The sequence below is a fragment of the Sus scrofa genome, chromosome 15, assembly GCF_000003025.6.
Source record: "Sus scrofa isolate TJ Tabasco breed Duroc chromosome 15, Sscrofa11.1, whole genome shotgun sequence".
Classification (NCBI taxonomy): Eukaryota; Metazoa; Chordata; class Mammalia; order Artiodactyla; family Suidae; genus Sus; species Sus scrofa.
The window spans coordinates 109,988,727-110,011,124 of record NC_010457.5 but is presented as its reverse complement, the minus strand read 5'-3'; the positions used below and the strand labels follow the sequence as shown (position 1 = coordinate 110,011,124).

The following is a 22,398-nucleotide window of genomic DNA, read 5'->3' as shown; positions in this document are numbered from 1 at the left end:
AGTTCTTTTAAATTTTGCATTCTGCTTATTCTATTTAATTTGAGAAGCCTTTGTAACCAGGTACATTTCTTACTATGGGATTGTTTTCAGATGGCCAGAACAAGGGGTTAGTGGTGAGAATTTTTTTTGTTCTGCTTTTGATTTCTAGTCTTAAAAATGTCTGTGCAGCTGTGTATGCCTCCTTAAAATATTGTCACCCTCTTCATGCACATGCAGAAAAATATCTAGTAAGAGTAAAGGCTGAGGAGTTTCCATCGTGGCTTAACAGTTAACAAATCTGACGAGTATCCATAAGGACGCAGGTTTGATCCCTGGCCTTGCTCAGTGGGTTAAAGATCTGGCGTTGCCGTGAGCTGTGGTGTCGGTTGCAGACTCGGCTCAGATCCTGTGTCATTGTGGCATAGGCCAGTGGCTACAGCTCCGATTGGAACCCTAGCTTGGGGACCTCCACGTGCCTCGGGTGAGGCCCTAAAAAGCCAAATAAATAAATAAATAAAGGCTGAAAAAGTGCAAAAGATTTAACCATTCGTAATCTGCCTTTGCATTTTTATTAGCGCATCCACTTGTGCCTGCTACCACCTAATTCCCATCTTGGCGAGTGGCGAAGTGTTTGGACCGCATATGGAAATTAGCATAAACCTCTTGGATAATAAGCAGGCAGAAGAAAATCTCAAAAGCCTCGTGACCGAGGCCCAGGACCTGGCATCACCCTTCCTCCGGAGTGTCTCGGTCTGCACCCGAGAGGAGGAGGCCTTCCGCCAGGCCCACGTGATTGTCATCCTGGACGACAGAGTGGACAAGGACGTGTACAGTTTGGAAGACTGCATCCGAAGCAGGGCTCCTCCGTGTCAGCGCTACGGATCCCTGATTGAGAAAAATGCTCATCATTCCGTCAGAATCATCGTGGGAGGAAAATCCTTTGTGAACCTCAGAACGGTTTTGCTCATGAGCTACGCCCCAAACTTTGCCCACAACATTATCGCTGTGGCCTTGGGGGTGGAAGGCAAAGCGAAGGCCACGCTGGCCAGGAAACTGAAAACGACTCCGTCTTGTGAGTGCACTCCGGGTTTCTATTTCTGGTTTTGTTTGTCTTTTTGCTATTTCTTTGGGCCGCTCCCGCGGCATATGGAGGTTCCCAGGCTAGGGGTTGAATAGAAGCTGTAGCCACCGGCCTACGCCAGAGCCACAGCAATGCGGGATCCGAGCCACGTCTGCGACCTACACCACAGCTCACGGCAACGCCGGATCGTTAACCCACTGAGCAAGGGCAGGGACCGAACCCGCAACGTCATGGTTCCTAGTCGGATTCATTAACCACTGCGCCACGACGGGAACTCCTATTTCTGGTTTTAAACGGTGATTTCAAAGCTGCTAGGAGAATCCTGTACCCTGTAAAATCAGTCAGGAGCGCTGGACTAGCAAGTAGGAAGCAAATGCCGAGAACCTGTGACTGTGATTTTACTACCGTGTAAATCCCCCCCCCCCACCCGTCTTTTTAGGGCTGCATCCGCAGCATAAGGAGGTTCCCAGGGGTTGAATCGGAGTTGTAGCCACTGGCCTATACCACAGCCACAGCAACTCTGGATCCAAGCTGTGTCTGTAACCTATACCACATGGTAACACAGGATCCCTTAACCCAGGGATCGAAATCCTCATGGATCCCAGTCGGGTTCGTTAACTGCTGAGCCACAAAGAGAACTCCCTCATTTGCAAGGATATTAAACTTGTTAAGGGAATTATCCCCCGTGATCATGTTCTGCTCCTAATAATCTTTGAACTGGTAGACGTCAGATTCACAGGGGGATGAGACTGAATCTGTTGCGGGTGCAACAGAATCCATTGAGAACAGAATCCAAGGAAGTGCGAGGCATTCCCTCAAGCAAAATTGGGAGGACAATGAAATGTGAGCCTAGCATGCTGTAAATTAGCTTTATAAAGGACTTCTGGAGCCCCAACACATTAGAGTGAGAGCTGCATTGTCCTTTTCTTTACAATGAAGCCCTAAGACCACAACTTCTAGCATTTTTTTCTTTTTTCTTTTTTTCTTTTTAAGGTCACACCTGAGGCATATGGAAGTTCCCAGGCTAGGGTCCAATCGGAGCTACAGCTACACCACAGCCACAGCCATGCCAGATCCAAGCAGCATCTGTGACCTACACCACAGCTCACAGCAACACTGGATCCTTAACCCATTGATAGAGGCCAGGGATCCAACCTGCATCCTCATGGGAACTGTGTGTGATTCTTAACCCACTGAGCCACAATAGGAACTCCAACTCCTGCTATTCTTGCTTATAAATCATTAGTATCCTACCCCCAGGGTCAGTGCATACCTCAGCCAAATGGATATTAAATGTATTCAGTAGGAAAGGAAAGCATTTCCTACTCATTTTATCTCTGTAACTAACCTTCTTTGCATATGTGTAGATACTGATTTCTGTGATACACTGACGAAATTGTCAAGAAGAGGCAGAGTTGTAAATTTTAAAACAAGGTGGATACTTTCAAACAGAGAGCTGCTCTCTTATGGGTCAGCTGGTACCATAAATTCTAAGTTCTGCTCGATTCGGAGCCAATAAGCACAGGAGAGGCAGAGCAAAGAAAAGTGGGGAGAAGTTGGGACAAGGAAAGAGAAACATTAGAGGGACGGCAGTCAAAGTGGAATTGTCAGTAGAGTAACAAGAAGAAGTTGGCAACCACAGAGACAGAGGTAAAGTGACAGGAACTAGAGAAACTATCAAGGAAAATCATTCCAGGAAAATTCCAGATGCCAAGAGGGTAGCAAATCTTTTCAGAATATCCCTTGAATTCAGGTCACACACAGTCCTGATTTTCAGACCATGTGCATTGGTTTAGTTGGGACTCTTTCTGTGCAAGAGACAGAAAGTCCACTCAAAGCGATGGAAGTCAGATAGAAAGTTTTTTTTTCCACATAACTGAAGAGTGAAGGAGGTAGTTCTTATTTCATGCACAGCCAGATACTGGGGTTCAAATGATGACCTAAATCTGGTTTGTGCTCTCTTGGGGCCCATCGCACAGCTCCGCTTTCCCCAGCCTTGGTCTGATTCTCAGGCAGGCTTTCTCTAAAAAGTGGCAGAATGGCCACTGGCATCATGGCTTAGCTACCCTGGTAGAAGGACAGCTTTCTCTTAATTCCTTGTATAAAAGTAGCAGGAGAGGGAATTCCTGTCGTGGCACAGTGTTCGATGAATCCGACTAGGAACCATGAGGTTGCGGGTTTGATCCCTGCTCTTGCTCAGTGGGTTAACGATCCGGCGTTGCCGTGAGCTGTGGTGTAGGTTGCAGACGCGGCTCGGGTCTGGCATTGCTGTGGCTCTGGCGTAGGCTGGCGGCTACAGCTCCGATTAGACCCCTAGCCTGGGAACCTCCCATATGCCATGGGAGCGGCCCAAGAAATGGCAAAAAGACAAAAAAAAAAAAAAAAAAAAAAAAAAAAAAAAAAGTAGCAGGAGAGAGGTTCCCATTGTGGCTCAGCAGTAATAAACACGACGAGGATCCATGAGGATGCAGGTTCAATCCCTGGCCTCCCTCAGTGGGTTAAAGGATCCAGTGTTGCCATAAGCTGTGGTGTAGTTGCAGACAGCTTGGATCTGGCATTGCTGTGGCTGTGGCTATGGCCAGCGGCTATAGTTCCAACTCAACCCCTGGCCTGTGAACTCCCATATGCCACAGGTATGGCCCTAAAAAAGGGAAAAAAGTAGCAGGATAATATCTGATAATAATGGGCTGGGTGCAGACTACATGCCCTTCTCCAAATCAATCATTGTAGCCAGAAATCTGGAATCTAGGTCTCATGCCTATTGATAGACCTGAGGGGTAAGGACAACCTTACTCAAACCAAATGGACTGAAATCGGGGAAGGATAGCTATTTAAAGAAAAATCAGTATACTGAGAAAAGCAGGAAAAGATGTTAGAAGGGAAAAAAAGGCAGAGGCCCACTTTAATTTTCTCTAGCATGATTTAAGGCACTTAGAGCTATAAAGGGCCTTAAAGCCAGTAGGAAAATTTCCTTTCCCTATTACCTGCCTTTGAACACAACTCTGTGAAAGTGTGATACTTGGAGCTACTGCAACCATTTCAGGACCATGAGGGGAAGGCCAAGAGAATGACATCTTTGAGCTGCTGAACAAGCACTGGTATCACTACCCACCTTGATTTGTTATCTGAGAAAAGTAAATTCCTAGTTGAGCCAAGTCAGAAGGATATTCTGTTACTTGAAGCCAACAGCAATCTTAGCTCATACAGAAGAGGAAAGAATTTAATCTCCAGCATAGAAAGTGATGTGACCTTATAGAAAATTATGTTTTTAAGCAAATAAATAAGTTCATAAATAAATCAATAAAATTACTTATTTCCCTTCAGACACATTCATTGAACATTCACAATTATTAGAATCCTATCAGACACTAGTCCCTACCTCTCTCTAACCCCATCTTCTTTTTTTTTTCTTCATGGTACATATCACATTGTATGATAGTGGTTTTGTCACCCAATCCCCTCCACCCCCAGAATATTTTAAGGATTAGGGCTCATTTTTTTTCTCCTGAGCCACCTAAAAGCCCCACACACATTCGCTAACTCAATAACTCTTTGTTTTTGTTTATTTGTTTGTTTTGTTTTTTGTTTGTCTTTTTGCCTTTTCTAGGGCTGCACCTGCAGCATATGGAGGTTCCCAGGCTAGGGGTCTAATCCGAGCTGTAGCCGCTGGCCTACACCACAGCCACAGCAACACCAGATCCCAGCCATGTCTGTGACCTACCCCACAGCTCTCGGCAACGCTGGATCCTTAACCCACTGAGCGAGGCCAGGGGTCGAACCTGCAACCTCATGGTTCCTAGTCGGATTCGTTAACCACTGAGCCACGATGGGAACTCCTCAATAACTCTTTGTTGACGAAAATATTCATTAGGGTCCTCTTATCCCAGCACCCTCCTTCTGCAGGAAAACAAAGCCACCCAGGGAGTCAGGTGCCTTGCCCAAATTTCTAGAATAATTCTCAGTAGCAGTCTTTCAGGGAGCATTTCAGTATGCCCTGAATTAGTCATATCCCCACACCATCCATGAGCGGTCGGAGGAATTGCCAAACCCTGATGATTAAAGACATGATCCGTCCACATCGTTTGCGCATTTTTAGGGAACTACACTTAGCTCTGTTTTATAGCAAAAGGACCAATTGTAAAACAGACACACAAACAGAAAGCAGGCTGCAGGCAATTTTTTGTATAATGTTATTTTTTTAATTTCTTTTCTTTGCAGGCATCAAAGATGTGATAATTTGGGGTAATATTAGTGGAAATAACTATGTGGATCTGAGAAAAGCCAAGGTTTATGGATATGAGAGTGCTGTCTGGGGACCTCCTCCCTTTTCACGCCCTATTTTAAGCCTGATTTTTGATAGGTACAGTATTTTTCTAAGTGAAGTATTCTAGTAATATTGAATAAACACATAATATGTGATAATCTTTTAAAAATCATCTTAGAGACCAGTGTACAAAAATAACTTGACATTGTTCACACTCATCCTTGTTTACATTTTCTATTGAAGAAACAGAATTTCAGCTAGTCAGTCCCCACCCGCTAATTATTTTATTTTATTTTATTTTATTTTATTTTATTTTATTTTATTTTATTTTATTTTATTTTATTTTATTTTATTTTATGTTACTGTCTTTTTAGGGCTGCACCCACGGCATATGGAAGTTCCCAGACTAGGGGTTGAATCCAAGCTATAGCTGCCAGCCGACACCACAGCCACAGTCATGTCAGATCCGAGCCGCGAATGTGACCTAAAATGCAGCTCATGACAACACCGGATTCTTAACCCATTGAGCAAGGCCAGAGATCGAACCCATGTCCTCATGGATACTAGTCAGGTTCATTACCACTGAGCCAAAATGGGAACTCTGAGATTATCCTTAAAGTGGCTCAACTATTCCATTAATGTTAATCTCTAAAGCAAGCATACGTGAAGTAAATCTTGTTTAACGTAAAGAAAGAATAGGTGTCCAGGGTGAAATTAGGGGAACTGTCTTTAAGAAGAAGGGGTGCTCCGTTCCATGAGAGGCAGAATTGAGGAGAACTGTCTCTGGAGCCGAGCTACCTGGTTGGAATTCTCATGCAGCCACTCATTAGCTGTGTGACTTGAGAGAGGTTACTTAATGTCTCTGTGCCTCCATTTTTCCATCTGCCAGTGGAAATGGTAACAGAGCATGGGCCCTATAAGGTCATTGGGAAGATGACGCAGAACTGTGCCTGTCACAGGTCACCATTATGAAAGGGCCAAAGGGTGCAGGAGGAGGACAGGAGAGGGGTGCCTTTGAAACATTCTTCTAAACTTTGCAGCATTTCAGTTGTGGCCTGTCCTTCCTCAGAGCATAGGAAGGTCATCCATGCCTAGGAACTGTGTCCCTGGGCTCTCAGGGTTTGGTTCCTCAGCGCCGCTGCCTGGGTTGGGACAGCATCTCGTGGAGCTGGATTTCGCTGGCCTAGCAGGGCAGCTGTTTCATGCTTGCTCTAGTCCAGCTGGGCTGTTCCCTGAATTTAAACTTTAGATTCTAAAACCTTAATTGTTTCTCTAATTCTCAGCATGAATAACTCAACCTTTCATGATATATCTTATTTAAAGTGAAGTGAATCCCTGCCCTCACTCAGTGGGTTAAGGATCTGGCCTTGCCGTGGCTGTGGCGTAGGCTGGTGGCTATAGCTCCAATTTGACCTCTAGCCTGGGAACCTCCATATGCCATGGGTGCAGCCCTAAAAAGACAAAAAAATAAAATAAAAAATAAAATGAATAAAATGAAGGCTACCACTGGTTCCAAAATGGCCTCTATGTCAGATGAGTACTTGGTGACAAGAGTATTGTTCTTGCAGCCTTTGACCACTTTTCTTTTTCTTTCTGTCTTTTTTTTTTTTTTTTTTTTTTAAGGCTGAACCTATCGCATACAGAAGTTCCCAGGCTAGGGGTCCAATTGGAGCTACAGCTGCTGGCCACAGCCACAGCCATAGCAACATCAGAACCGAGCCATGGTAATAGCAGATCATTAACCCACTGAGCGAGGCCAGGGATCGAACCCGCAATCTCATGGTTCCTAGTCCGATTGTTTCCACTGCGCCACGACAGGAACTCTTGACCACTTTTCTTTGTTCCATGTTTATGTTATGTTTTCAGTTTGAGACTTTAGGACTCCTTTCTGCTTTATTCCATTACTTTTCAATTGACTCTTTAGGTGATTGAAGAAGCTTGAAGAAGGGACACCGGAAGTCGTATTTCTATTTTTGTGGAGATGATTTCTTATACTTAGATGCATAGACCCAGGGAACATTCTTTTTCATTTCCATTCCTCCCTCCATTGTAAAATTTTTTCTTTCTCTCCTTACAGTGAGTGGGTAAACAGAGAATTTGCACTAACCCTTAAAAAGTCGACTGCCACAGGAAGACCATTTGGAGGCATCTTAACTGCACACAGTATAGCCACTACGTTGAAATACTGGTTCCATGGCTCACCGCCTGGGGAGATTGTGTCTCTAGGGGTGTTGAGTGAAGGTAAATCTGGGTTTTTCATATTTTATGAAATTTAAAAACCTCCCTGTATGCCTTGTGCTCCTTCTTTTGTGTCCTCACCCCTCTCCCTCTCTACATGGTCTGCAAACTACCTGGATTGTCACAGTTGCATAATCATTCGTGCACGTGTGCATTCGTCCACTTAGCCACATGGAAATGCAACTGTATTTTGTGTGCGTGCACTGGGAACACACTTAGGGAGTAGGTGTGGCCTTTGCCTTTTAGGAAACCACAGAGTAAAGAGAGCCACATACATAATTGGAATAATTCCGTGAAGTTGTTCTCACTATATCGCAACCGAGGAAGGGAAAGCAAGGTCGATTGTAGGTGGGCAGCAGATGAAGGCCTCATAAAGGAGGTGACACTCCAGGAAGCCTGCAGTTCGAGTGGCGTTTACCTGATGGACAAGTGTCAGGGAAGCATCTGGCCACAGGAGCCACAGGAGCGAAGACACAGAGGCAGGATACAGAGGGCACAGCAGGACGCAGATCTCAGGGTACCAGGCAGCAGCGGAACGTGGGAAGCTTGCTCTCCATCCACAAATACTGAAGCTTTGGGGATGAATGGGTTTGCACAGGTGAACGTAAACAGCAAAGGGGAGAGATGTTTTAGCCAGAACCTGCGGGGCCCAGAGCTTCAGCTATGCTCTTTCCTGTTTTTCAAAAACAATAGAAGTGCTCTGAATAGTTTTTAGCTGATTAAAATAGTAAGGACATAAAAATATACACTCAGAGAAACGGCTATGACTGTGGCGTAGGCCAGTGGCTGTAGCTCCAATTTGACCCCTAGCCTGGGAACCTCTATATGCCATGGGAGTGTCCCAAGAAATGGCAAAAAGACAAAAAACAAAACAAAACAAAACAAAACAAAACAAAACAAAACATGTACTGTGTCCATCCTTTTCAACAATGTTACCAGGAAGATTTATTTATCTGGGTGCTTTTGCTTTGCTTTGCTTTGTGTTTTCTTCCCACAGGCCAGTTTGGTGTTCCTGAAGGGATTGTCTTTTCTATGCCTGTGAAATTTGAGAATGGAACTTGGGTGGTTCTTACAGAGCTGGAAGATATTGAATTAAATGAACAAACAATGACCAGAATGACAAGTGATCTAATTCAGGTAACGTCAGAATAGTCTGCAAGGGGACCAGACTTTTTTTTTTTTTTTTTTTTGGTCTTTTTAGGGTCACACCTGCAGAATATGAAAGTTCCCAGGCTAGTGGTGCAATCTGAGCTACAGCTGCCAGCCTACACCACAGTCACAGCAACTCGGGATCTGAGCCAAGTCTGCGACCTACACCACAGCTCATGGCAACACTGGATCCTTAACCCACTGAGCGAGGCCAGGGATTGAACCCGCAACCTCATGGTTCCTAGTCAGGTTTGCTACTGCTGAGCCGCAGTGGGACCTTCAAGGGGACCTGACTTTGATAACGGCCTCACACTGACTCCCTTAAACCAAGCCATACACTGGTTTCCTGTGGGGTTTAGCTTGCATTTTATTCTGAAGAACAATAAGGAGGCAACAAAGAGTTTGAAGAAATCAGCCGAAGAACACTACTCATTTGGTTGTATAATTTCTGGTACGTGAAAAATGTTATTGGTTATTTAAAAAATCAAGAATCAAAGTGTTTTTCTATTAAAGAATAATAATGTTAGTCATTATTATCTAAGTCATTGAGCTCATTTTTTCTCTGATTATAAAAACTTTCCACAGGAGAAACTTGTTGCACTTGGAGAATTGATACATTTTCAGCCATATCAATCAGGTAATCTTTCAGATATACTGGTTTATTGGGCTGTTATTAACAGAGTATTAAAATATTTGTTAAAACTGCCTCACTACTTAATATAGATAAATATAATCCACAATCCATGACTTTTAAGCTAAATTCTTTTTTCTTGTGTGTGTGTGTGTGTGTGTGTATGTGATGTGAGAATTTTTTTTATTGTTATTTCCCCAACACAATTTTTTTTTCTACTGTACCACATGGTGACCCAGTTACACATACCTGTACACATTCTATTTTCGCACATTATCCTGCTCCATCATAAGTGACCAGACATAGGTCCCAGTGCTACACAGCAGGATCTCATTGATAATCTATTCCAAAGGCAACAGTAAGCTAAATTCTTGACAAAATAACTGCCAAGCTTACTATGTCTTCTGGAATAAAATATCTCATACGAATGCTAAAGAAATCACATCTTAAAAACACTATACCTGCAATTCCCACTGTGGCTCAGCAGGTTAAGAGCTTGACATTGTCTCCATGAAGATGTGGGTTGATCCCTGGCTTTGCACAGTAGGCTAGGGATCTGGCATTGCTACACGCTGCAGCATAGGTCACAGATGTGGTTCAGATCCGGAGTTGCTGTGGCTGTGGTGTAGGCCAACAGCTGCAGTTCCAATTTGACCCACTCCACACCCCAGGAACTTCCATATGCTGCAGGGGCAGCCATAAATAATTTTTAAAAATTATAAAACACTGTAACCTTAAAAAGTTTGTGAATACCATGTGTATTCGTTTCCTAGGGCTGCCATGACAAATTACCACAAATGGGGTGGCTTAACACATCAAACACTTACCCTCTCATGGTCCTAGAGAGTAGAAGACCTAAATCAAGGTGTCAGCAAGGCCACACTCCCTCTCAGGGCTCCAGAGAAGAATCCATCCTTGCTTCTTCTAGCTTCTGGTGGCAATGACCGGCATTCCTAGGTTGCAGCGGCTTCATTCCAATCTCAGTCTGTATCTTCACAGGTCTGTCTTCCCTCTATGTGTGTCTATGTTTCTGGGTCCCTTTCTTTTTATAAGGACATCAGTCATTGCACTGCACTGGGGGCCCACCCTAGTCCAGTGTGACCACATCATAACTTGATCACATCCTGTTAAAACTGTGTTTCCAAACAAGGTCACATTTACTGGTACCAGGGATCAGGACTTCAACATGCTTTTGGGGGACACAATGCAACCCACCATACTACACTTACTTTTAGATAACTTTTTAAAAAATAAATTTCAGTAAACCTATTTTTCGTATTGGTATTTTCTCTAATTGTAGACTCAGAAGGAAGTGCTCTCATCTTTCTTTCTCTCTTTCTTTTTCTTTCTTCCTTTCTTCTTTTCCTCCTTTCGCCTTAAAGAAAACTGCATCTGAAATATGAAAATAGAAATATAAATAAATTCATTTTGCAAAGAGCTTTAATCAAGTACCTTTTGAGAGCCCAACATCACTTCCTTCTACCAGTATTTATGGAATAAATTGTAAGCCATTGCAAGGAGCAAGAAATATAGGGGGTGGATAAGATAGGCCTGTCCTTGCCTTTTGGCACCTTCAGTCTATTGGGATCATAAGTTACAAATGACTGAGTCTTAAGCATGGGAGGTACAGGGTGCTGTGCTGGGGGTGTGAGGAAAGACCCTGAGATGGGAAAACATATGTGGTCTTGGTTTGAAAAATCACAGCAAAGGCTTGTGTGGCCAAAGCCTAACGACGTGAAGCTTGCGAGACTGAGCCATGAAAAGTAGATGAGAGTCACAGAGACTTCTAGAAGGAGAGTCACTCGATCAGGATGTGATGAGTTTGGAACAGAGATGGGAACAAGGCTAGACTTTGCAGGGAGACTGGAATAGGAGGGTAGCCCAGGGACACAAGGAAGAGATGATCCCAGCTAAGGCTGGAAGCTGCAGAATTCTGAGAGATATTTAGGAAGTGGAATTATCGAGATTCGATGACAGATTGACTCTGGGGAATCCCAGCGGACTCAGGCTTCTTCTGGTTGAGCAATCAAGTAGATTTACTGATATGGGGGAAAATGGTGGAAGAATGTTATTTGAGAAAGAGAGAGTGAGAGAGAGTGCACCTGCGTGTGTGTGTTGGGTGGAAGAGGATGGGTGCAGTGCCGGAGCAGAGGAAGGATGAGTTTAGTTTCTTACCATTTGATTCGGAAATACCTATGGGTGTTTCAAATGGAAATGTCAGAAAGAGAATTGCATGCTTTCTGGAGCTCGGCAAGATCCGGACAGCAGTTATCAAATTGGGAGTTGCGCCTCATAAATAGAAATGAAGCCATGAGCATGACGGAGATAGAGAGAGAGGGAGGGAGAGAGGAGAGCTTGACTGAAGTAGAAGGGCTGGAGGAGCATAGCCTTTACCACTTAAGTAGAATAGGAACAGTCGACGGACTACAAGGAAGACGCGATCAGAGTCAGGACTGAGACCTGGTGTCATGAAAAACCTAGAGGCAGAGAGTGTTTCAGGAATAGGGGCTGGTCTACACTGTCCGATGCTGCCAGGACAGGGGTGGGTGTAAATAAAAAGGGGCCTGAAGCCTGCTCAATGGGTGTATGACACAGAGGTCATTCGTGACTTTGATGAGAGCAGTTTTGTGGAATGGGGAGGGCAGAAGTGAGATCAAAGGTGGGGGGGGAGCCCCAGGAGCCAACGTCTCTCTGTGGAGCTGGTGTGCTTTGCGCTGGGGGCCTGAGGGACGTGCTGGATGCTGAGAACCCAGCAGGATTTTGATGTGATAGTAGGGCTTTCTGGAGGAGGTGACATCTAAACCAAATCTCGAGTGGAAAGAAGGAGTTAGCTAAGATGGGGGTAAATGGGAGCGTTGTTCCAGAGAGAAAGAGCAACAACCTATACAAAGGCAAAGACGTGAGGCAGACCTTTCTGAGAGCTGCCAATTCATCTCATCTGGAAAATAAAATTCGAGGTGAGAAATGTCAGGAGATGAAGAGGTTCCTTATCTTGTTAAAACCAAGGAAAGACTTTAGACAGGGGAGAGACAGGAGCAAAATCAAATTTTGTAGTGACCACTCTGTCCATAATGGGAAGATTGAATTGGATGGCAGAGATCGGAAGCAGAAAGACCAATTTTTTTTGCAGTAGAGAAATGATGAGCGCCCTAGCCAGGAAGTTGTAGAGAAGGGGCTGGACATGAAAATATAAAATTGATGGAACTTGGAGTTCCCGTCATGGCTCAGTGGAAACGAATCCGACTAGGAACCATGAGGTTGCGGGTTTGATCCCTGGCCGTGCTCAGTGGGTTAAGGATCCGGCATTGCCATAAGCTGTGGTATAGTTCAAAGATGCATTATGGATCTGGCGTGGCTGTGGCTGTGGCATAGGCCAGCGGCTACAGGTCCTATTAGACCCCTAGCCTGGGATCCCCCATATGCCAAGGGTGTGGCCCTAAAAATACAAAAGACAAAAAATAAAATAAAATAAAATTGATGGGTCTTGACCAAACTAAGACAGAAGCTAAGAGAGAGCTCAGGGGGCTCAAGAATGCCCTGATGTTTCTGGAATTTTTTTTTTTTTTTTTTTTTTTTTTTGTCTTTTGTCTTTTCTAGGGCCACTCCCATGGCATATGGAGGTTCCCAGGCTAGGGGTCTAATCAGAACTACACCTGCCGACCTACACCACAGCCACAGCAATGCCAGATCCAATCCGAATCTCTGACCTACACCGTAGCTCATGGCAACACCGGATCCTTCACGCACTGAGTGAGGCTGGGGATCGAACCTGCAACCTCATGGTTCCTAGTCGGAATTGTTTCTGTTGTGCTATGACAGGAACTCCAGTTTTTGGTATCTTGACCTATGGTGGTGATGTCATTCCCTAAGATAGGACTTCCCAAATCATCAGCCGCGATGGGTAGGGGATATGGAGGTAATCCTGCCCTTACCTCCAGGGGCTGAGTCTGGGGCAACTGGAATACCCAAACTGGTTGCCTCTATCATCCTTGTCATTTGCTGTGTGTGCTAAGTCATGGAAATGATTTCAAAGCTGTGGTCTAGGCAAGGAAGGTTGGAGAAGGGGCAGATTTTCAAGAGGCATCTGTATCCAGTGGGTGATGGACACATGTCTCTGGAAGCCAGGAGAGAGATCTGGGCTGGAGATGAGGCTGTGGAGCCATCAGTACCTAACAGGTCGTTTTTTAGAAGAAGCTGGTAACTATGGTGACCCCGTGCGGAATGACCTGAGTGGCTGGGGAAGAAAGACTTCTTCGCTGCATGCTGTTCAGTGCCTTTTGAATTTTTTGTTTGATGTGCTTGTTTGACATATTTAAAAATATGAATAGGTGGAGAGAGATATCTGGATGGATGGGTGTTAACTACCACTGGAGAGGGTGAAGTTGGTGGGGCTTGAGGAGAAAGATCCTCAAGACAACAAGCTTCAGAACCCAGGATCAGCTTCACACAGCAAACATCTCTGCTGCTGAGGCCTTAAGAGAAGGGAAGGAGTGATGGGTGCAGATGCAGGGGTGTATGTAGGATGGGAGGATTCAGAACAAAACAGGCATCAAGGCTGGGTCCCAAAGATCAAAGACTAGGGGAAGGGCTAGGGAAAGGAGAGGAAAGGAGAAAAGGACAACGGAAAAAGCCAAATTTTTTTTCAGAGCTGAAGGCTCAGTGGTATTTGGAGACTGAGAAGTTGGTAGCATCTCCAGTGTACGGTTGTGTGATTCTCTGCAGAGGGGCTCAGATCAGTAGTAAGCCCTGAAGTATTAGCGAGTACTGCCACCCCTGCAATCAGAGTAAATGCATTTAGGATAAAAATAATACAAAACTGTATCCCAACAAAATTCTGATGACTTCATTTGGAATATCAAATTATTTTCTCAAAGTTTTTTTTGGGGGTGTGTGGGGAATCCTTGCTTTACTGGTGCCCTAAATGGGTGCTCAGGTGATTTGGTCATTGGCATTGAATATAGGAATGGAATGAGTCTCATTTTGTTATTTTACTTAGCATTTGGAAGGATGCAGATGAGGCAATGATGATGAGGATAATTGCAAGAAAGCCAATTAAATGATGGACTAGAGGGGTCTAGATTGGATAAAGAAAGAAGTCATAAATAGAAATAAAATTTAAAATCTCCAGCAAGGGTGTTATTGAAAATATTTAACAACCAGTATGATAACAGATTCCAATGAATTAAAGCCGTCACTGCCTCTCGGAATGGATTAACTAGTAAAGGGGAGCTGGCAGGAGGCAGAGGATTGCTCTTGGTCCAGACCCAAGAGGGTTTAGTGAGGCCAAAGTACCAGCAAGGGGAGGAAGGGCAGAGAAACCACGAGGAAAAGAGGTTGTGGGTAGAGGCGGGGGCTTTGGGAATTCAGACCCAGTTTTGGCTGGTGGTCAAGTCCCCAGGAGTGGACCAAAGAGAACAAAGCCCCAAGCCAGCATGGAAGCGAAGGGTGTGGGCACAGAAGTCCAATGAGCAATTGACTTTCCCTAGAACTCTTTTATTCTCAGAATTTAAGACCCTCTGAGTGGCTTCCTGCTTGGCAGTCTAGAGTTACAAATCCTTTTATGATAATGAACCATAAGGCAGGCTTTCTAAACTTGACTTCATTGACTGGTATTTAGTCCTATTTTTTTTTTTTCTCTTTCCTTTTTACTGCCACACCTGTGGCATAAGAAATTTCCTGGGCTAGATGTCAGATCAGAGTTGCACCTGCCAGCCTATACCACAGCCATGGCAATGCCAGATCCTTAACCCACTGAGTGAGGCCAGGGATCGAACTTGCATCCTCACAGACACTATGTTAGATTCTTAACCCGCTGAGCCACAATGAAAACTCCAGTCCTAAATTTCCCATAACATTGGCATTGTAGAACGTTTTGTGAAAGAAAATGACCTGGTGTGTATATATATATGTATATATATATATATGAATGTATATGAATCATTTGTTGATCTTGACTCTGTCACCATTGGACCATTGGACCATGGTCAGAACACTGTTTCAGAGATTGCAAATCAGAGATTTGAAAATAATTAGGACTTGAAGTTCCCGAAATGACTCAGCAGTTAGCAAACCCGACTAGCATCCGACTAGCACCGAACTGACCAGGTTCGATTCCTGGCCTCACTAATTGGGTTAAGGATCCGGCACTGTTGTGAGCTGTGGTATAGGTCGCAGCAGCAGCTAGGATTCTGCGTTGCTGTGGCTGTGGTGTAGGCTGGTGGCTACAGCTCCAATTCGACCCCTAGCCTGGGAACCTCCATATGCCTCAGGTGTAGCCCTAAAAAGACCAAAAAGAAAAAGAAAAAAGAAAAAAGAAAGAAAATAAACAGAACTTTACAGAATTTGGAAATCTCTGCTTATTACCATATCAATGAGATGATTCATATATGAGGTTTGTTTAATTTTTTCAATTAATTTAATACTTGATTTCCTGACTTTTAGAAACTGACTTAGCCAAAGAAGAAGAAGAGACCACCTCACCCACCACAAATGAAAACCAGGAACATGAAAAACTCTCAGATGGTAGGTATATCACTTAGGGCAAAAAAAAAAAAAATTTCCTTTTTATCCAAGGCTTAACACTAAATTTCAAAGAAAGGCATTTGATCATTTAGTAGCCATAAAATGGAAGTTAAGCCTTTCATCACCCTCATGGTCTACCCCAAAATAAGGTCACGTTTAAAAATCTATTTATTTATTTATTGCTTTTTAGGGCCACACCCTCAGCATATGGAGGTTCCCAGGCTAGGGGTCTAATCAAAACTACAGCTGCCAGCCTAAACCACAGCCACAGCAATGCTGGATCCAAGCTGTGTCTTCGACCCACACCACGGCTCACAGCAATGCTGGATCCTTAACCCATTGAGTGAGACCAGGAATTGTACCCATAACCATGGTTACTAGTCGGATTTGTGTAGGGAGAACTCCAAAATCTATTGAAATCTTTGAATGAAAGTACCAATATGCACTGAGCACCTTCTAGATGCTGGTCTCTCTGTGAGAGACACTAAGGCCATAATAAGGGAATTGTGGCCACACAAACACATCTGGGGGAAAGGCACCATGAGACTATGAAAAAGTAAATGCCGGGATACATAATGAATTAAAAAGCTCAGTGAGGGAGTTCCCACAGTGGCACAGTGGAAATGAATCTGACTAGTAACCGTGAGGTTGAGGGTTCCATCCTTGGCCTAGCTCAGTGGATTAAGGATCTGGCATTGCCATGAGCTGTGGTGTAGGTCACAGATGCAGCTCAGATCCTGCGTTGCTGTGGCTGTGGCATAAGCTGGCAGCTAGCTGTAGCTCCGATTCGACCTCTGGCCTGGGAACCTCTATATGCTGTGGGTGCAGCACTTAAAAAAAAAAAGTTTCAGTGAAACAGGGCAAGATACACAAGAAAATATACAAGTAATGTAGAAATTCACAAGGAACGAAAAGATCTTCGTAATGTATGAAGGAGAAAATTTAATATCTCAAAATTTTGTTGAGACTTAAGATGGTTAAAGATACTCAAATGGGCATTTATTTATTCAGAAGCTGTGCTGGTTCAGTCGCGCAAGATGAAAAAAATTCTAGAGATCTGCTGTGCAACAGCGTACATACAGTTAACAGTTCTGTACTGTATACTTGAAATTTGGTGAAGAAGGTAGATTTCATGTTATGTGTTTTTACCAAAAATAAAATAAAATAAAATAAAAATAAAATGAAATAAACTGTGAGAGGTGCTATGGCTCTCCTTGCCATACACCAAACGCTGTCCTTGCCCTCAAAGCGCTCACTGTCCAGTGTGGGAAACAGCCAAGGAAAGCGAAAAGTACCCTATTGAGAGGTCAGTGTTGTATCAGAGAGAGGCCCAGGGTACAGTGGGCCCACACAGGGGTCTCCTGACATAGAGAGTGTTAGGAAAGGCTTTCAAAGGAGGTGAAATGGGAGCTGAGTCCTGAAGGAGGAGTAGGAATTACTCGTGTAATTTAGTGAAAACAGGTGTGTAAGTGGGGGAGGGGGAGGGGAGGGGAGAGGTGAGAAAGGCGTCCCACCAGGAGGGAAAACAGGGCCAAAGCAGGTGTATCAGGGCCTTACGCCTTGGCCAGAATTGTGCACCTGAGGCAGCAGCGAACTGTATTCAGAAACTGATAAGTAAGGCAGCTGGGCTAGAGCAGAGGATCCAAAAAGGAAGAAGAAAGCTGGAAAAGGTAGAGAGAGGCCAGCTATCTTTTGACTGAATGGCTGGTAGAGGACTCAGGTGCATAGCTCAAGGATGGCTGGACAAAGTGTGAAATAGAGGGGGTCGGGCTTCGAGAACTGACCTGGCGTTATCACGGGTCCACTAGAAGATGATCAAGCAGCCCAGATGGCCCTCCAGAGGATCATGGTAAACTCCATTCCGGCCAGAATACATATCTTTTTGCTTGTTTGTTTTTAGTGCTGCACCCACAGCATAAGGAAGTTCCCGAGCTAGGGGTTGAATCGGAGCTGCAGCCACTGGCCTACACCACAGCCACAGCAACGCAGGATCCAAGGTTTGACCTACACTACAGCTCCAGGTAACGCTAGATCCTTAACCCACTGAGCGAGGCCAGGGATCGAACCTGCATCCCCATGGATACTACCTGGGTTCTTATGCCACTGAGCCACAATGGGAACTCCCAGAATATGCATCTGAAGAGGCTTAGTCAGACAGCGTCTCTAGGTAGCTGGCTGGCAGCACCCTTACTCTTGCTGGCTCAGCTGGGGTTGAGCAACACTCCTGGAAAAGACAGAGGACACTAAGGCCCCTGAGAGAGAACTGAGGAAAAGACCTAAGATCCGTCATGGAGCAGATGACTGGCAGCTTCCCAGGATGGAGGAAGAAAAGCCAGACTGTCCTGTACATATTCCAACGTCTTTGCATCAGACCAATTTAGGTTGTTCATTAAAATTTTAGGCTCTTAGGCTTCACTAATTCATAATCATAAAGAACATTAGTGGTGATTAAGCAGAGAAAGTGAGGTTGATTGCAGGTTGTTGTGGGTGCTCTTTGTTAAATGGGCATTGGAATCAAATATAACAATATTGTGCTTTCTGGATTGTGGCTCAGGTGAGTTTTGGGAAAAAAAAATTAGTGGGTCATGAAATAGATTGAATAACTAGCATTTTTCCTTGAACTAGAATAAAACTGATAATAAAGAGGTAAGTAAAGAGACCAGAATTTTTTTCCAATGAACTCAAATAGAATAGAAAGAAAAGGGTAAGTAAAAAAAGAGAAGGATAAGAATAGATTAGAAAAGGGTAAGTATTTTCTCATGTAACTTTTTTGTTTCATTATATGCACACAAGTGCAAATTCTAGGCTGCAATGTAGAAGGTTTGTTTGTTTGTTTTTTTTAATAACAGGTTATGGTCCACAAAGTTTGAAAAGCATTAACATGGAACATCCCACAGGATCTTTGTTATATTCTAAATCCACCATATTTTATCTCATTTTGGTTTCAGAACATAAAGATTTGTTTGGTGATCTAACTCTGGATGATGAAAAAGATCCAGTTGTGTCGGATGGTAAGTCAGTCAAAGGATGAACAATCTCCCTGGTGCTAAGGGTCTTGGTGCACATTTTCCAGTCTTAGAGGATGCCATTGTGACCATAAGAACATCCAGCCACCAATTTTGAAATCACTCCATTTGTTTCATTCATAAGCATTGTGAAGAAGGGATAAAAGATGCCAGCAATTTTTTTTTTAAATATTGATACTGCTTCCATGCCATACTCAATGCAAACTCTCCCCAAATACTCCAACCTCCAGCCTAGCCTCTCTGTCTCATCCTTCCCCCCATTTCTTCTCAATTCTTCAATACAGAGCTCAAAATAGGTGACATGGCAAGTCGGGATCCCCGCCCCCCCCAGAAGCTGGGAAATGAAGAAACTGAGAAGTCCAAGTTAGAATTCTCTGTAACAGGGAAAATCTGGGAATTTTTATACACACACACACACATATCTTGTAAATACTTGTGTCAAGGCTTTTATATTTCTAAATCTGACTGTGCAAATTGTATATCCTGAAAATGACAATAATCTAGTCTATTTCCATCTTTACTAATTCTTTACTTAAAACTCTCCATACAAAAGAGAGCTGACAAACACTGAAATGGTGCCAGTGATTTATTTTTAGGGACCAAGGTTTCAGAAGGATGTTGGTGGAAAGATTCTACACTGAGCTGTTTGCCTAGACACTTGTTTGCTCCTGTCACCCACAGGGCCATGGATATGCCACTGTCAGGGGTTGAGACTTCCTATAAAAGTGATCTGGCATCTTGTAACTTTCAAAGAGGGCCAGGCATCAGAGAAACTTGGAGTAGAAAGGAAAAGATAGAAGGAAATGAGCATAACTGCAAAAATCAATGTGCCTTAAACTCTGAAAACTCTGTTATTTTAAGTCTCTATTTTAATTCAGATTTTTTTACATCTGATTCCTCAGTCCAGCTCTGAAAAGCCACAGAGTCAAGAAAACACAAATGGTAGGTGGTGGACAAACGTTGGCATTAAAAGGTGGTCTTTTCTTTTATGGGTGGAACTGGGTAGAAAGGTCAAGCATCCCTGCGACACAGTTCTTTTCAAACCCTCCCCGCTCCCACATCCCCAGAACTTCAGCCTTGCTTGTCTGCCGACTCCCTATAGAGCCTAGCTGCCTACTTTCATAAAAAGGGCGACGACAATGACAACTGGATCCTCTGTCAGAATGAATAAGTAAGGAAATGGACACAAATGTATCTGCAAGTCCAGATTTTCAAAGTTTGTAACTGAGTTGTCATGGTATTTTAGGCCGAGAAGGCAGATGTAGATTGCTTTGTGGTTGACCAATCAGTTCATTCACCCACAGCTTCACACTTTCTCATTTAAATATCCAATCAAACAAACTTGATCCATTGCAACCTCCATTCTGAAAATGTGCAGTGCGATGAGCTTTGGAGTGGGCCGAGCCATGGGGAATTAGAATCGATGCATAGAGGAGAAGCAGGGCCAAAAGAGGAAATGGAACTGACAACATAGCTGCAAACAGAATTCAAAATGAGAAGCGAAGGAGCCAAGAGAGATTGCGCACAGAAATAGATTAAGGTCAGGAAAATGGCCAGAATTTAGTCTTGCTATATGAAAATATCTAAGCGAAGTAAGTTGGAAAGAGAAAGACAAATACCACATGACATCAATTATATGTGGAAACTAAGATATGGCACAAATGAACATATCTACAAAACAGAAACAATCTCACAGACATGGAGAACAGACTTGTCGTTGTGGGGCCTGGTTGGGGGTGGCGGTAGGGAGTGGGATGGATGGGGAGTTTGGGGTTGGTAGATGCAAACTATTACACGTAGAATGGATAAGCGATGAGGCCCTGCTGTACAACACAGGGAACCATATCCAATCTCTTGAGATAGAACATGAAAGTATGAGAAAACGAATGTATATATACGTATGGCTGGGTCACTATTCTGTACAGTAGAAATTGACACGACACTGTGAATCAACTATACTCTAACTTAACAAAAATCTAATGATGATCTTGTGGTGTAAGTTCCCTCCTAGAATCCCTCTCACACATACACTGCCTCAGCTATTGAATCAGACAGAGTCCAGAAAACAGAAGCAGAGTAGCCAAAGAAAAGCTAATGAAAATGTTACCAAGATATTTTTAAAATAGTTACATCTTTTCACTTCCTTCCTTTGATAGATTATGAAGGCAAAACTGTGGGACAGTAACAAATCAAATTAGCCCAACATGCAATTATTTGGTAGTGTAATACATATGGAAAGGCTCATGAATATCGTTATCTAAGGAAGGATAATTTGAAAGATTCACCTCTGTCTTAGATAAGATGAGGCTAGACAATTAAATAACAGTGACAGCCCACACACAAAAAGTCAGAGTTCAATCATTTTGTGTTAATTGTAGCCATTTATATGTTTGCTTATTATTGCACTTTCTCTAAATATCTTGGTATCAACTGTTATGTTTTTATTTTTTTATTTTTTGTCTTTTTGTCTTTTTCTAGGGCGGCACCTACAGCATATGGAGGTTCCCAGGCTAGGGGTCGAATCAGAGCTGTAGCCGCCGGCCTACACCACAGCCACAGCAACGCTGGATCCAAGCCGAGTCTGCAACCTACACCACAGCTGATGGCAACCCCGGATCCCTCAATCCACTGAGTGAGGCCAGGGGTCGAACCCGCAACCTCATGATTCCTAGTTGGATTCATTTACCACTGTGACACGACAGGAACTCCTCAACTGTTGTGTTTTTAAACTGCACTAAAATCAGATTGTCAGTCCTTACATCCTCACTCACACATCCTTCTGTGCGAATCTGTTTCTCCCACAGGCCATACCTAAGACTTGGGTCTCGGGGGCCACGTCTGCTCAGATGTCCTTACCGCCTTGGTCTCAACTGATTCGGCAGGAATGGATGCACCTGACTCAAGGAGAACCAATCAGAGTTTTCTCTTGCTATCTCAAAAATTTCGAATGAGAGACATGGATGGATGAGTAAGTTGGTGTCTGAGCAATGGTAATGGTAGCTGACAAGAGAAGGCCACCAAGTTCTGCCTCCGAGGTCTTCAGAGCTGGTTGGGTTCACCACCTTTGTAAGACCTGGCTGGGTGTTGTTCTTTCTTGGATTTGTTTGGTGTAAATATCATTATAATAAATCACCCTTTTTCTCCAGTCTAGATGGACTAGATTTCTGTTTCTTGACACCATATGTACACACTGATTAAACTGAATTTTGAAAGAAAAGCATAATATTTTACCTTACAATTGCATGGTTCAAGAAAAAATTACAGTCTTTTATATTTCATATCTTTCAAGCTAGTAAGACCTTTTACGAATGCCAGTTAGGAACTTGGGAAGCCCAGGAGTTGCATTAAAAACTGCTGATAGATGATTATTTATTTGACAAAGTCCAACATCCATTCATGATCAAGACCCTCGTCAAAGTGGGTATAGAGGGAACATTCCTGAATATAATCAAAGCCATTTATGATAAACCCACAGCAAATATAATACTCAATGGGGAAAAACTGACAG

General features: G+C 43.6%; 1 protein-coding gene across 2 annotated transcripts in view; it reads left to right on the top strand.

Annotated features, from left to right (window-relative positions):
• Positions 1 to 22,030, top strand: part of MDH1B (malate dehydrogenase 1B) — a 32,143-nt gene extending 10,113 nt beyond the window's left edge. For both annotated transcript variants that reach the window (XM_021075195.1, XM_003359625.5), the window contains 9 exons: positions 555 to 1,051; positions 5,279 to 5,420; positions 7,402 to 7,565; positions 8,560 to 8,699; positions 9,297 to 9,348; positions 15,784 to 15,864; positions 18,813 to 18,875; positions 19,793 to 19,832; positions 21,695 to 22,030. In XM_021075195.1, the coding sequence (XP_020930854.1) occupies positions 555 to 1,051; positions 5,279 to 5,420; positions 7,402 to 7,565; positions 8,560 to 8,699; positions 9,297 to 9,348; positions 15,784 to 15,864; positions 18,813 to 18,875; positions 19,793 to 19,803 (1,150 nt within the window). In that variant the 3' untranslated portion in view covers positions 19,804 to 19,832; positions 21,695 to 22,030. The remainder of the gene's footprint in view (positions 1 to 554; positions 1,052 to 5,278; positions 5,421 to 7,401; positions 7,566 to 8,559; positions 8,700 to 9,296; positions 9,349 to 15,783; positions 15,865 to 18,812; positions 18,876 to 19,792; positions 19,833 to 21,694) is intronic.